General features: G+C 47.0%; 1 protein-coding gene across 6 annotated transcripts in view; it reads right to left on the reverse strand.

Moving 5' to 3' along the window:
• Positions 1 to 16,661, reverse strand: part of LDB1 (LIM domain binding 1) — a 136,099-nt gene that overhangs the window by 52,453 nt on the left and 66,985 nt on the right. The window contains exon 1 of one of the 6 annotated variants that reach the window (XM_069979957.1): positions 5,857 to 6,014. The exons of the other annotated variants lie outside the window; for them this stretch is intronic. Within the exon in view, the coding sequence (XP_069836058.1) occupies positions 5,857 to 5,881 (25 nt within the window). The 5' untranslated portion in view covers positions 5,882 to 6,014. Of the gene's footprint in view, positions 1 to 5,856; positions 6,015 to 16,661 lie in introns of those variants that run through there. 6 annotated transcript variants of the gene reach the window in all.

Genomic DNA, 16,661 nt, shown 5'->3' on the forward strand with positions numbered 1-16,661 from the left:
GCTTGATGTCTCCAATCTGCATAAGGACACACCTCTACAAGGGTAACACCCAGCTGTCAATTTATTCATACATTTGTAAGAGCAATAACAGAGGCACGGTATATTGAGAAGGTCTAAAAAAGTCTATGAGGGGGGGAAGGGTTTGGCCTACACAAAGAACCATAGCCCAAAAAACAGCTGCCAAAGTATGCCCACATTTTAGTATGTAAACAACCCAAAAGAAGTCCCTGGCACTAAGTTTTAGGGTACTACGTCCTATCCGGCTGATTATCGCTCCGTGTAATAAACACAACGATCAGCCGATGACAACAATCGTTGATATAGGTTTGGACCTATAATTGTCTGGCACTGACCGCGCATTGCTACGTGTATTAGCGGTGCGTGGCCGGTGGCTGACGATTTTCAAGTGTAAAGTGCTCTGCTTGTCCCCGGGTCCCACGCACTGCAGCTTCAGAGCGGCCTGTCTTAGCTGACGGGCCGCTCAGCCAATCACTGGCCGGGACCTGGGGAGAAGCGGACCGCAAGAGGAGTCCTGGACCATGGATAGGTAATGTATGTAGTTTAAGTAAGGGCTACAAGGACATCGGGAACGCCCTTGTTAAACGATTATTGGGCCATGTAATAGGCCCAGTAAACTAGCAGATAGGTGCTCGTTTACAGTTATTATCGTGGCCCCCATTGGGCCATGTAATAGTACCCTTAGACCGTAACAACGATAACCATAAGATACATGTGTGTGGGAACCAATAACCTAACACTTTTGGAGCGCTCTACAGCCCAGAAAGCCATCCAATCTCTACCAAATGATGCTGTAGAATTCATGGGGAATACAAGCCTTTACCAGAACAGACAGGTGAGATGACATATCCATATAGTCTCACCACTAGCGATAAAAACTAAAACAGGTATTTTAGCGAATGAAATAAATATTGTCCTTTACATTTCTTTAGTAAAATTATATAACTTTATTCTAGAAAATGTATATATTTATTTTTAAACACATTGGGGGAGATTTATGAAACATGGTGTAAAGTGAAACTGGCTCAGTTGCCCCTAGCAACCAATCAGATTCCACCTTTCATTTTCCAAAGAGTCTGTGAGGAATTAAAGGTGGAATCTGATTGGTTGCTAGGGGCAACTGAGCCAGTTTCACTTTACACCATGTTTGATGAATCTCCCCCATTGTGTAGCAGCCGTAAGGGGCGACACGGCATGCTGGTCCCTAGTGATATGTAACTGTGCCCGGACCAGGGCTTGTGCAGTACTGCAGTTCCTGAAACAGCCATTGGTGGCAGGAGAGCTGCTATGTCACCCCATACTGCTGCCACTACAGCGAATGTACCAGTTGGAGTAAAAAAAAATGTTTTTTCACCATCTGGTCGGCACTGGTGCAGAGATCACGGTGGCATTTTTCAAAACGCTGTCAGGTTTCCGTGATCAGCCATTTTTTTTTTTCTTGTGCACCAGCCCGCTCTATGCGCTGGAGGTACTACTCTAACTGCTACATTCATTTTGAAGGGAAGCAATCCCATGGCTATTGGCTAATTCTCATCTTATGAGAGAACATGTCTTCCCAGTTCCAAATAAATAAGGGTGCGTTCACACATTCAGGATTTGCAGCAGATTTGATGGTGCAGATTTGCTTTGAATCTGCAATTTCAAATCTGCTGCAAATCCTGTACGTCTGAACGCACCCTACTATCTTCTGGTGCTCATATAGTGTCATCCTGAGAACATACAACAGTGCCTTATGGTAACTAAACAAAGCCCCAGTACTGTACATATAGAATAACATAGCATAGGCAGCAATGCCTACTGTATGCATCACTACTTGTTACACATTCCCTGGGCCAGGTGCAGGCACAGTGGGCTGGTGGCTCCTAAACGCATGACATGCTACACCAATAGCAGAATGTACCACACCAACTCCATAGCATGCCACCAATCTGTTTGGCAGCTGCTACATCTGTATGTGCATGTACTCAAAGCAAAGCTGCAATACCAAGCACAATCTGTTGACAGTTGTGTCGCTGTTTCTGGAAGAAAGTAACCATATCTCCACATCACCCCTGTACAGGACAGCCATGTCTGGAGAGTCTATGGATGTAACTTGTATGGATCATAATAAATCGGTCTGAACATCTTTACTGAGGAAAAATTATGACAAAAATGTAAAACAAAAAGATAAAACGTAAAAACACTATCACTCCAAGACTAAAAGTGTTTATCAGGTGTAGTGGAGGAGATCAGCAGCTGCTGAGGACACGATTACGCCTATCTCCCCACAGCATATGCCACGCTGGTTACATAGATAGCAGCACTATACTCCTCTGCTATAGGTAATAAACAGCTTCACCAGTCTACTAGGGGGGTGAAACACATGGGAAAGAAGCGTCTGTCATAGTACACTACACCTCTAACTAATAAGACTATAGCAGTAGTCACCTGGTGCTGGATTCTAGTTCGTGCTGGGACTTGTGGTTCTACATTCAGTCTTCAGTTATACCAAAGACTTACTGCAACAGAACACACATACAGAGTACTGCTATACTAAACTACATTACACAAACACACACACACACACACACACACACACAGCACTGCTATATTACACACATACGAAATGTAGCTACACTATACACACAAATATATAGCACTTCTATATAACACATATATATATTGCAGATATACTACACACACATACAGTGCATAGTGCTGTCATACCGCACACAGAGATCATACCACTATACTACAGTAAAGAAGTAGTACCGCTATACCACAGATATACATGTAGTGTCCCAGCACAGGTGTGTCACTAAGTTTTATTGCACCTGGGCAAAGTAACTCGTATCAGGTTCACACAGTGGGGTATGGTTCAAGTGTGTTCTGTGCTTCTCCCACTAGGTGTCATTACTGTGTTTTTTCTATTTTCTATTCTGTGCACAGCTAAAGGAAACCATGGGTTAATTGTTCCTCCTGTCACAGGTGCAGGCTGTTTTTCATCCTTTTTTTGCCCTATCCTCTTCTTTCTCTTTTGCACCACCCCACCAATCACTGGGAGGTTTAGTTTGCCCCTAGAAAAGGGAGGTTAGTTCCTGGTGGGAGGAGTTCCTTAGTTGGCCAGCCAATGGAGAGAGAGAAACACACAAGGTACCGTTATTGCTGCAGTGAAGTCAGGGCCTGGCTCCGGCCAGGACCCTTTTTAGGAACTAAGGGACTTAATTTTTTTTCTTTAAGCAAGCTACTACAAGGATGTAGCGCTAGTCGCCTCAGGAGGAAAGGACGTCCTCTGAGGATCACCTTGTCCACCGCAGGGATGCTCTCAACACAGTATAGTGCAGTGACCCTGTTCACCCCAGTGGAACAAAGTGCAGTTAGCCTATGTATTCCACTGTGTAACGCACGGCTATCCTAGGAAAGGTTCGGAATGGTCTGCTTTACCCAGCGCAGGAACCTGGGGCCTTGTACTACCCTGCCAGGAGGGGAACCCCGACAAAGTAGGGCATTAGGCGGTCATTAAATGTGAATACGAGTAGCTTCTTTTCTCCTCTACTATTCTCAGCTACGCTATCGCGGCAAAGTACATTGCTACATTGGACAGGGCCCTCAAGACGTTCCTCTACTGTACTTTCTTCCAATTCACAGACTACTACTTCTTCAGTCTCCTACCTGCATCTGCAGTTATTGAAGCTGTATTTTTTGTGTATTGCACTGAAGCACTAAGTAAACGGACGTCATTCTGGTTGAGTCCCTAGATCATTTTTTGCACCAGCACACCAGAGTACACTTGGGCTATCCAAACCTGCAGAAATGGAGCCCATCCAATCTGGGGTGGCTAACAATGCCTCTCCAGACTACAGTGACAATTGCCCAAGTGACCCTACACCCACCTTGCTGCCACAATACCGTTAAGCTAACCCCAACAGGACATTACCAACCCACTCGGTTACTGCATAAATAATACTGCTATACTGCACACAGACAAGGGTAGTGGATGAGCAACTCTCCTTTGTTGGACTAGAACACTATTCACACATCAGTAATCCTGTCAGTAACTGCGGATCTGTAATTACTGACAGATTTGGATGTATCTGTCCCCTTCCGCACTTGCACCAACTGGTTTATTGACATGGGCGCGGATCATGGCCCTTTTACGGATGTGTGAAAAGGTCCATTCATATCAATGGGTGCTACAGTGTCTGCAATTCTGGCTCTGTAATGTGTTTCTCAGGTGTAGTATCAGTGGAAAGCCACATACATCAAAAGTAGGGCGACCTCCCGGCATATGTTGGGTGAAAAGAGGGTTGGCCAACATGGCCACTCCTTTTGTTTTAGGGGGGGTAAGCTGTATGTGGGAGCCAGGAGAGTCAGCTGTAGAGCCAGCTTAACCTGAACCACCAGTCTGGACTGTCTACAAGCCTTAAGGATAGGGATAAAGATAGAGGGACTATCTTGAATGTTTAATGTGACATGGACTTGATCACGTGGATTGGGTCATATGGACTGGGAAATAGGGACCTGAACTTATGGATTTGGTTTTATGGACTTGTTCTTATGGACTTGGTCATATGTTCTGGGTCTTGTGGACCTAGTTATATGAACTGGGCCATAGGGACTTGGTTATTTAGACTGGGATATAGAGACTTGGTTATATGGACTGGTTCTTATGGACTTGGTTATATGAACTGGGGCATAAGACCTGGTCATAAGAACTGGACTATAGGGATTGGCCATGTGAACTGGGCTATAGGGACTTGGTCATATAGATTTTGTTATATGCACTGGTTTATATGGGTTTGGTTATATGCATTTCATTCCATGGACTTGGGTATATTGACTGGGTCACATGGAATTGATCATATGGACTAGGCTATTGGGACTGTGTCATATGGACTTGGTTATATTGACTGGTTTATAAGGATTTGGTCTTATGGACTGGGTCTAATGTATTAGTTCATATGAATTTGGTCCTGTGGACTGGGCCATAGGGACTCTTCGTCATATGGATTGGGCTATAAAGACTGGGTTACATGGACTTGGTTATATGAACTGTTTCCTATGGATCTGGTCCTGTGGACTGTGCCATAGGTACTCTTCGTCATATAGACTGGGCTACATGGACTTGGTTATATGAACTGGTTCCTATGGATCTGGTCCTGTGGACTGTGCCATAGGGACTCTTCGTCATATGGACTGGACTATAGGGACTGGGTTACATGGACTTGGTTATATGGACTGGTCCCTATGGATTTCGTCCTGTGGACTGTGTCCAGTGACAGCAGACCCCATGGCAGGTATCAGTGTTCCCTCACTACTCTCTCCTCAACGTCACCATTTACCAGTTCCTACTCACAAGCACGTTACACAACTGTCTGATAAAATTTTTGGTTTTGCGTAAACCAGCTCTGAGCGGTGATTCAGCACAATGTAAACTGCTGTAGTTTTACCAGAATATTCTATTGTGGTGACTATGTATGAGCTATATACCCCGGGCACCCTATACACAGCACACATATAGCATCCACATCCTATCACATCACGTATACTCCAACCCCGCAGGAGCCGATGTAAACAAACCCTGTCATGTGACTCATTATCACTGTAATAATGGAAGATTCATCCCGGACGACCCCCCCCCCCATCCTCGCTCCTCGCAAAAAACACCCACTCTTAACCCTTTCCTCTAAGGATCATATAAATATAGGCCATTCCACTTTTTTTTAACCCCTAACTATATACAGTTTTCAGGACGCAATGGTTGTACGTCATTCTGTGACGTCTAAAGGTACGTTAAACCATTTCACGACCGCAGAGTCTTGGCCATAGCTGGGGGATATTTGACGCCACTTTTCTTACCTGCTATGTCAAAGTCTTCAGCCATTTGTTAAGCGGTCCTGCACTTTCCTTCTCATCAATGACAACAGGAGGAGTGACCCCCGGATCCCCGTCTTTCCTCCGTCTTCCCCTCTGCTGCTGTCATGCACAAGTGGCCATCATAGCAGAGAGCGCAGGATGGGTCCAGGCTGCTGTGACAGCTCGTGTTGAGCCTGCCTTGTGTACTGTGGCTTGTATGAACACCCCGCCCTCTACCACAGGAAACCATCTCTTCAACCTGAGGGAGAGCTGATAGCGGCCCAGCCTCATCCACCACAGCCAGCAGAACGAGGGGGGTGGGGGAGGGAAATGGCTCCCAAGGGACTAAGTCAGCAATCCGCATTAGCAACATTGATAAGAGCTACTGGAGCCCCCCCCCCCCTTCTTTCCATCCTTCCTACAAAAGCCTAGATGTGTTCACAGATCATGGGGGTCATTCGCCAAAGACAAAGCCTTCAATGCTAGAACAAGGCCAAGTCTATTGTGCGATGCGCTGAGCATAGATCCAGGGGTCATAAGCAAGTCAGGCCAAGCTTTGTGATCGACTTCTCATGTATAGCGGTCGCCAAGCAGTCGTACATTGCTGTTTTATTATTGCATATAGCGCCAACATATTCCATAGCGCCGTAATGTATTCACAATGGTTCCTGCCCCGATGCTGCTCAAAATATAATATGGGCCCAATAATCTAAGGGTACTATTATACGGGCCGATGGGGGCCCAATAATAAATGTAAACGAGCGCCGATCTGCTAGATCGGCGCTCGTTTACTGGGCCTATTACATGGCCCGATAATCGTTTAACAAGGGCTGCAGGGACATCGTTAACGATGTCCTTGCAGCCCTTGTTTTAACGTTATACATTACCTGTCCAGGTTGCAGGGCTCCTCTTCCTCTGTGCTTCTCCCCAAGTCCCGCACGCTCTAGCTTCAGAGTGGCCTGTCTCAGCTGACAGGCCGCTCAGCCAATCACTGGCCGCGGTGGTCCCGGCCAGTGATTGGCTGAGCGGCCTGTCAGTTGACAGACCACTCTGAAGCTTCAGCACGGGACCTGGGGAGAAGTACAGAGGAAGAGGAGCCCTGCAGCCTGGATAGGTAATGTATATCGTCAGTCGCCGGCTGTGCAGTGCTATTACACGTAGCGGTGAGTGGTCGGCGCCCGACAATTATAGGTCAGAACCTATATCAACAATCAGCCGATGACAACGATCATCGGCTGATCGTTGTCTTTATTACACAGAACGATTATCATTCCGTGTAATAGTACCCTAAGACGGGGGTGTCAGACTCAGGACCTCTAGCTGTTGCAAAACTACAATTCCCATCGTGCCTGGACAGCCAAAGCTAAAACTTTAGCTGTCCAGGCACGATGGGAATTGTAGTTTTGCAACAGCTGGAGGGCCTGAGTTTGACACCTGACATCAGCCGAAAAAATCTGCAAATATTGGGGTCTTATCGTCAATCTAGAGTATGGGGGGAAACACAGAGGAAACCCATGAAAATATATGTAGACTATGTGATATTAAGCCCCTGAGGGTCCCCTCTATGGTGCACAGCTTGTCCCCTCTCTCCATTTCAGGCTAGCAGTACTCATACCTGGACTTCTTTCCCTTACTTGTCTGGTCAATCACAGGACAGAAGCTACACCTATGCTGTGCCATGATATAATGCTGGATAAAGTATACTATTATATTATGCTGGTATACAGTATGCTATTATAGATGGTATGTGTGTTACTTTGCAAGGTGCTAAGAAAAAGAGCATCATGGCAAGGAAGGGGTTATATCACAACAGTAACTTTGATGATGATGATGATGATGATGATGACAAGCTAAAGGGAAATAGGATTGCAGCAAGGAAGTGGTTACAAAAGCAGCCCTGGTCTAAGCAGTAAGCAGCTACTTCTATAGATGATGTTGACAATGTCTAGAACATTATGTGAGAGGGTGAGAGAAAAGAAAAAAAGCCTTGATTTACCTTTCAGGCACAGCATTGACCCTCCAGAGGAGGCAGACAGCCACAGTAACCCAAGCTCTCTCTGGCACTAAGCACTAAGCACCCCCTTAGACCAGCAGGGAAGTGAGACACCTAGTGTCCGTGAGGTTAGAGCTTTTTCTGAGATAAGAAGACAGTTTTTTGACTTAATATCTAATAAACAAAGGTTACAGATCACATAGGCAATCAGTTAGAGGGACGTTGTTTAAAACCACAGTGACCAGTTAAAAGCTTAGGGGTCAGCTTAAAAAAACAAAACAATACAGTGCCCCTAGTAGCAGAAAATGGTGATTTTTCTTTCTGGACTCGACATAATATTTATGCACTGTATAGTGATATGTTCTTTATGTTGGTATTATGCCGCCCAGCACTGTACCGCATTATTTTTTAACACAATGGGGGCGATTTATCAAACATGGTGTAAAGTGAAACTGGCTCAGTTGCCCCTAGCAACCAATCAGATTCCACCTTTCATTCCTCACAAACTCTTTGGAAAATGAAAGCTGGAATCTGATTGGTTGCTAGGGGCGACTGAGCCAGTTTCACTTTACACCATGTTTGATAAATCTTCCCCTATATCAGTAATATTTGAATACCAAATGTCATTGTTTTTATAGTACACAAAATGCTTTGCCCTTTGTGAAGTTTTCCCTTGTATTCCCTGTGTATTCTCCAATCTTTCCACTAAATTTAACAACAACGTTAGGAGCACAGCAGCAAAAGTCCAAAAAAATTAAAAAAAACTTCTATGCAATAAAACCCTCTTGGATTGGAGGCTTATTACAAACACTGCAATGACTGCAATGATCTCTACTCTGCAAGAAGTGCGCCACCTGTTGATGAAGTATGAGAATACATTTACTCAGCTGCAGACTGGAAGTTACTAGACTGCTGGGAGAGGAATATTTTGCATTTAAAAAGAATTCTTGATGAATGTGAATTTTTAAAATAGTCCAACCAGAATTGTGCAAGACGCCTGCAATTTTATGCATCTGAGGTTTGATTGTCCATTTCCGTCATGGTTCCGCTATTCACATTGCATATTTCTCCATAGGAAGTAATAGAAATTAGATGCAAATACGATTGAAATGCAAGTTTTGTGGAACTTTTCTAGTTTATTTCAAGCTCTAAAATTTTGACTGTCACAGTAGCACGGTAAAGTGAATGTCTGTATTTAGTTTTCTATAGTCTAACCGGCTTAAGACTTGCGATTATATCATGGTGGCTGGAACTTTGTATCCTTTGTATCCAGCCTGGCAGCAGAAAGTTATACAGATTTTTAATTTAGTTCTATTAAAAAATCTCAAGTCTTCCAGTACTTTTCAGGTGCTGTATGTCCTGCAGGAAGTGGTGTATTCTTTCCAGTCTGACACAGTGCTCTCTGCTGCCTCCTCTGTCCATGTCAGGAACTGTTCAGAGCAGGAGCAACTCCCCATAGAAAACCTCTGCTGCTCTGGACAGTTCCTGACATTGACAGAGGTGGCAGCAGAGAGCACTGTGTCAGACTGGAAAGACACCACTTCCTGAAGGACACACAGCAGCTGATAAGTACTGAAAGACTTGAGATTTATCAATAGAAAAAATTTACAAATCTATATCACTTTCTGACACCAGTTGATTTAAAAACGTGCGTTCACGCATACCGTATCCACAGCGGATTTACGATGCGAGATTGCGGCATTGACATTTTGCTGCTAGTATGTAAGTGCCGTCCCCATTAACCCCCTGCTGTCCGGAGCATACTTTCCCTGATCCACTCCCAGGCTTCATCTGAGGCTCCTGGAGGTCCCGCCCCGCGAATCAGTGTTCGCAGTGTGAAATCCACTGCGGATACGGTAGATGTGAACACACCCTATGGCTATGTTCACACTACGTAAATCTACGGCCGTAGTTCTCGCCGCAGAACTACAGCCGTAGATTTGCGGGGTGGAACATAGCATTATTTGCTATGGGATCCCGTCCGGAGCGTACAAACATCGTATACGCTCCGGCCGGTTCCCATACGGCGCCGCAAACAACTGACAGGTCCATTATTTGCGGACGGAATTCAATTAATGCCGCCCACAGAAGGACCTGTCAGTTCACACAGTGAAGTGAGCGGCTCCGGCCGCTTGCTTCACTGTGGGCTATGGGAAGCTCTGATGCGGGCGCACGCTGATGTGCCCGCATCAGAGCCCCACGGAGGAAAGATCATCCGGCCGGTACTTAAGTACCGGCTGTGATGATCCAGGCTGAGACCGGCCGGGTCACGGATTGGCCGGTCTCAGCCCGGATCATCACAGCCGTTACTTAAGTACCGGCCGGATGATCTTTCCTCCGTGGAGCTCTGATGCGGGCCGGTCAACTACGTAGTGTGAACATAGCCTAAAGGTTTTGTCCAGGCTAAGAAAAAAACTTTTTTCTCCCCCAAAAACAGCACCCCTCTTGTCCTCAGGGTGTGTGTGTGGTATGGCAGCTCTGTTCTATTGAAGTGAATGGAGCCACATTGTAATATCACACACAACCCGGGCACAGGAGTGACGCTGTTCTAGGACCAAAGTCCAATCAGCAATCAGGTGTCTCTAGGCAGGAGCAGCATCCAGTTGCTGAGCTGTGCTGCTACAAGCAGTAACACTTACTGCACACAGTTATCCATTAAGCCCTGTAATAAATAGTATGCAGTGAGCTCCCTCTAGTGGTGACTACATGCACACAGAATAGCATATTTTCTATGCACAGGCTTTGGAGCTCTGTATCAAAACGGCTATTTAGTTTAGGAAAAAGACGTCTTAGGGTCAATCTGATTACAATGTACAAATTTATGAATGGACAGTACAGAGGTCTTTGTAGTGATCTTTTTACTCCTAGATCTGTAACAATGACAAGGGGGCATCTGCATCTAGAGGAAAGAAGGTTTCATCATCAGCATCGACGTGGGTTCTTTACTGTACGAGCGGTAAGACTGTGGAACTCTCTGCCACATGATGTTGTCATGGCTGATTCATTAAAGGAGAAGAACCGGCGAAATTTGTTATTAAAGTATTGTATTGCCCCCCGAAAGATATACAAATCCCCAACATACACTTATTACGGGAAATGCTTATAAAGAGCTTTTTTCCCTGCCCTTACTACTGCATCAAGGCTTCACTTCCTGGATAACATGGTGATGTCACTTCCTGGATAACATGGTGATGTCACTTCCTGGATAACATGGTGATGTCACTTCCTGGATAACATGATGATGTCACTTCCTGGATAACATGGTGATGTCACTTCCTGGATAACATGGTGATGTCACTTCCTGGATAACATGTTGATGTCACTTCCTGGATAACATGGTGATGTCACTTCCTGGATAAAATGGTGATATCACTTCCTGGATAACATGGTGATGTCATTTTCTGGATAACATGGTGATGTCACGACCCGACTCCCAGAGCTGTGCGGGCTGTGGCTGCTGGAGAGGATGATGGCAGTCCCTCAGTATCCCTCCAGTGCCCTGTGTCCCTCAGTGTCCCCCTGCCATCATCCTTTCCAGCAACCACAGCCCGCACAGCTCTGGGAGTCGGGTCGTGACATCACCATGTTATCCAGGAAGTGACATCACCATGTTATCCAGAAAGTGACATCACCATGTTATCCAGGAAGTGACATCACCATGTTATCCAGTAAGTGACATCACCATGTTATCCAGGAAGTGACATCACCATGTTATCCAGGAAGTGAAGCCTTGAAGCAGTAGTAAGTGCAGGGAAAAAAGCACTTTATAAGCATTTCCCATAATAAGTGTATACTGTATTGTATTGTATAACTTTTGGGGGGCAATACAATACTTTAATAACAAATTTGGCCGGACTTCTCCTTTAAACTTTAGAGGACCAATTTAAATTTTTGCGTTTTCGTTTTTTCCTCCATTTTTCCACCTAGAGACCCACATGAGCCCTTATTTTTTGGGACACTAATTGTACTTTGCAATGACAGGCTGAATTTTTTCATAAAGTACACTGCAAAACCAGAAAAAAATTCAATGAGTGGTGAAATTGGAAAAAAAACGCATTTCTTTTATTTGGTCTTTTTTCTTTTTTAAGCCGTTCTCCCTGGGGTAAAACTGACATGTCAAATATGTTCGTCAAGTCATTACGATTACAACGATATGTAACATGTATAACTTTTCTTGTATCTGTTGGCCTGTAAAAAATTAAAACCATTGTTAACAAATATATATTCCTTAAAATCGCTCCATTCCCCGGCTTATAACTCTTTTATCCTTTGGTCTATGGGGTTGTGTCAGGTGTCATTTTTTGCGCCATGATGTGTTCTTTCTATCGGTACCTTGATTGCGCATATGCAACTTTTTGATCGCTTGATGCGGTTTTGCACTTTGGGATTTTTTTGCGCTTACGCCATTTACCGTGCGAGATCAGTAATGTGATTAATTAATAGTTTGGGCGATTACGCACGCGGCGATACCAAACATGTTTGTTTATTTATTTATTTTTATCTTAACATGGAAAAAGGGGGTGCTTTTAACTTTTATTAGGGGAGGGGGCTTTTTATTGATAATAATACTTTTTTTTTTTTTTTACACTTTTTTACACTAGAAGCCCCCCTGGGGTTAGGGTTATTTCCCCCTGGGGTTAGGGTTATTCCCCCTGGGGTTACGGTTATTCCCCCTGGGGGACTTCTAGTATAAGTACACTGATCTCTCTTTGAGATCTATGCTGCATAGATATGCAGCATAGATCGATGAGATAGGCACATTGATTGCTTCTGGCTGATGCAGCCGGTACCAAAGGAGTGCCAAGCCGGGATCATCGCCACTACCGGATGGGGTAGGATGTGTGGATCGCTCCTCCGGGACAACATCCCGAAGGAGCGATCCACCCCACTAGACACCAGGGAACGGCTGCATCAAGTAATCGGATGCAGTTGTCAACTTTGACAGCGCATCCGATAACTTTATTAGCGGGCACGGCGATCGGACCGTGCCCGCTAATAGCCGCGGTCCCGGGCTACGAGCGGCACCCACTCTCATTACATTGAGGCAGCCCTGGATGTACGGGTACGTCCAGGGTCGCCTAAGGGTTAATTAAGTTTAAGGGAGGCCTGGATGATTTTCTTGAAAAATATAATATTACAGGTTATGGACATTCGATTTCCGATGATACGATGATCCAAGCATTATTCTGATTGCCATTGGGGTCGGGAAGGAATTTTTCTCCCTATGATTGACATCTGCCTTATAAGCATTTTTGCCTTCCTCTGGATCAACACAGTAGGGTTTCACAGACAAGTAGCAGAGGCACTCACCAAACGTGTCAAATTGTAGTTTCTTTACTCCATATTCAGGCAACACATGTTTAGTAGAGATGAGCGGACTTTTCGGATTTCTGGTTCGTGAGAAGCAGAACAATCGTCGTCGGATTCCCGCTGTCTCCTCGCTCCGTGCATCAGGTGGATACCTTCTAAGGAACGCCTGGAAAACTGGGATACAGCCATTGGCATTGGCTGTAGCCCAGTTTTCCAGGCGTTCCTTAGGAGGTATCCACCCGCCAGTGGCGTAGCCACCGCGGTCGCATCGGTCGCCGCCGCGACCAGGCCCGCCACAAAGGCCCTCAGGGCCCCGCAAGGCCCTCCCGATCAATCACTCTTGTGACCGCAAGCATTGTTTTGCTTGCGGTCACAAGAGTCCAACTCCGTCTTCCCCCAGCTGCTGCACGGCTGCCGGGGGTGTCGCATCTTATCCCCAGCAGCGCGCGCATCCCAGAGCTCCCTGGGCGCCTTGGGCCCTGACTTCCGGTTTCGGCGCCCAGGGAGCTCTGGGATGCGTACGCTGCCAGGGATAAGACGCGACACCCCCGGCAGCCGTGCAGCCGGGTACAGACCAGGAGGAGAGAGGATCAACGTGGGAGCGCGTTGTCAGGTGAGTTAAGTTTTTTTTTTTTTAGCAGCCTGCGCGGGGGTGGGGAGAAAGAGTGGGGCATCTATGAGCGGCGGGGGAAAGAGGGGGCCATCTATGAGGGTGGGGGGAAAGAGGGGGCCATCTATGAGGGTGGGGGGAAAGAGGGGGGCATCTATGAGGGGCAGGGGAAAGAGGGGGGCATCTATGAGGGTGGGGGGAAAGAGGGGGGGCATAAATGGGGGGCGGGGGAAAGAGGGGGCCATCTATGAGGGTGGGGGGAAAGAGGGGGCCATCTATGAGGGTGGGGGGAAAGAGGGGGGCATCTATGAGGGTGGGGGGAAAGAGGGGGCCATCTATGAGGGTGGGGGGAAAGAGGGGGGCATCTATGAGGGTGGGGGGAAAGAGGGGGGCATCTATGAGGGGCGGGGAAAAGAGGGGGCCATCTATGAGGGTGGGGGGGAAAGAGGGGGCATCTATGAGGGTGGGGGGAAAGAGGGGGGCATCTATGAGGGTGAGGGGAAAGAGGGGGGCATCTATGAGGGTGGGGGGAAAGAGGGGGCATCTATGAGGGTGGGGGGAAAGAGGGGGGCATCTATGAGGGTGGGGGAAAGAGGGGGGCATCTATGAGAGTGGGGGGAAAGAGGGGGGCATCTATGAGGGTGGGGGGTGAAAGAGGGGGCCATCTATGAGGGTGGGGGGTGGAAGAGGGGGCCATCTATGAGGGTGTGGGGGGGAAGAGGGGCCATCTATGAGGGTGGGGGGGTAAGAGGGGGCCATCTATGAGGGTGGGGGGAAAGAGGGGGCCATCTATGATGGTGAGGGGAAAGAGGGGGGCATCTATGAGGGTGGGGGGAAAGAGGGGCATCTATGAGGGGCGGGGGAAAGAGGGGCCATCTATGAGGGTGGGGGGGAAAGAGGGGGGCATCTATGAGAGTGAGGGGAAAGAGGGGGGCATCTATGAGGGTGGGGGGAAAGGGGACCATCTATGAGGGTGGGGGGAAAGGGGACCATCTATGAGGGGGGGGGGAAGGGGACCATCTATGAGGGTGGGGGGGGGAAGAGGGGGCCATCTATGAGGGTTGGGGGGGAAGAGGTGGCCATCTATGAGGGTGGGGGGAAAGGGGGGCCATCTATGAGGGTGGGGGGAAAGGGGGGCCATTTATGAGGGTGGGGGGAAAGAGGGGCCATCTATGAGGGTGAGGGGAAAGGGGGCCATCTATAAGGGAGGGGGGAGAGGGGGCCATCTATAAGGGAGGGGGGAGAGGGGGGCCATCTATAAAGGAGGGGGGAGAGGGGGCCATCCATAAGGGATGGTGAGGAGAGAGGGGGCATATCTATAAGGGAGGGGGTAGAGGAGGCCATCCATAAGGGAGGGTGAGGAGAGAGGAGGCCATCTATAAGGGAGGGGGTAGAGGAGGCCATCCATAAGGGATGGTGAGGAGAGAGGAGGCCATCTATAAGGGAAGGGGTAGAGGGGGCCATCTATATGGAGGGGGGAGAGGAGGCCATCTATAAGGGAGGGTGGGGGAGAGGGGGCCATCTATAAGAAGGGCAACATGGGGGGAGAGGGGCCATATATTTGGGGGGGCAACATAGGGGGAGAGGGAATACACAGAGGGGGGCATATATTATTAGGGGATCACATAGAGTCAGCCTACCCACTAAATGAGGGTGTAAAGGGGCCAATACAGATGTGCAGTGTGTATAGATATGTGGATGGTGCCAGAGTGAGGAGCCTAATATGTTTGTCTGGCAGATTCAGTGGATTCGTGGCTCAGAGACGTTCTCATAACGGCCCAGGACGGATGGAGAAGAAGATCAAAAGGAAAGAACTCCGATCAGAAAAGACGTCCCTTGTGAGTCACCTGATATATCTGCACTGTAATGTATATGGTGTATAGAACCTGTTTAGAGCTGGGGCCACCTCTATATGATGAGGTGATTTAGTATACTGGATTTGGTCAGTAACAATATGGTGGTGCTGGTTGTGGTGTGGCGGTAATGTTTCCTTCCTATATACTGTTATTACTGGTAATATTGGTCTCAGTATACAGGATTTAGTCGGTAACAGTATGGCGGTAATATGTACGGTGATAATACTTTCTCTTCCAATATGCTGGTGTTATTGGTAATATCTGTCTTGGTGTGTGTATACATATATATATACACACCAATAGCATCACTTGGTCGTGAAAGGGGGGGGGGGGCCCAAGTTGGCCTCTCGCACCAGGGCCCAGGAGACATTAGCTTACGAACCAGAAATCCGAAAAGTCCTCTCATCTCTAATGTTTAGTGGATGAGCATCCAGGCTACAGCTGTTTCGCACATCACAGTGTGCTTTTTCACAGCCCGTGCGAAACAGCTGTTGCCTGTATGCTCATCCACTAAATATGGAATATGGAACATGGAGTAAACAACCTACATTTTGCTACGTTTGGTGAGTGCCTCTGCTTCTTGTCTGTGAATTGAAGCTGTTATCGTTGAATAGGAAGAGCACCACCAGTAGCATTTGTCTGACACTGTTACAGATCACTTGATATGTCTAAGAGTGAGTTGTTGTGAGTGCCGAGGTAATTCTGACTATACAAAAGTTTCTCTAGGTTGAACTTGGACTCTTGTCTTTTTTCAACGTTATTAACTATGTTACTAGGATTATGAATGCAGCTCTGGAGTAAATAATAGGAATTGCAACATGAGATTAGTGCAACAGAAGGAGTGTAAAGTATTTAGACAATGCAGTGACCCCACTAGCAGAATAGTGAGTGCAGCTCTGGAGTATAATACAGGATGTAACTCAGCATCAGTAATGTAATGTATGTACACAGTGACCCCACCAGCAGAATAGTGAGTGCAGCTCTGGGGTATAATACAGGATGTATTCACTCAAGGTTAGTACAGGATAAGTAATGTAAT

The sequence above is a fragment of the Dendropsophus ebraccatus genome, chromosome 8, assembly GCF_027789765.1.
Source record: "Dendropsophus ebraccatus isolate aDenEbr1 chromosome 8, aDenEbr1.pat, whole genome shotgun sequence".
In the NCBI taxonomy this organism is placed as follows: Eukaryota; Metazoa; Chordata; class Amphibia; order Anura; family Hylidae; genus Dendropsophus; species Dendropsophus ebraccatus.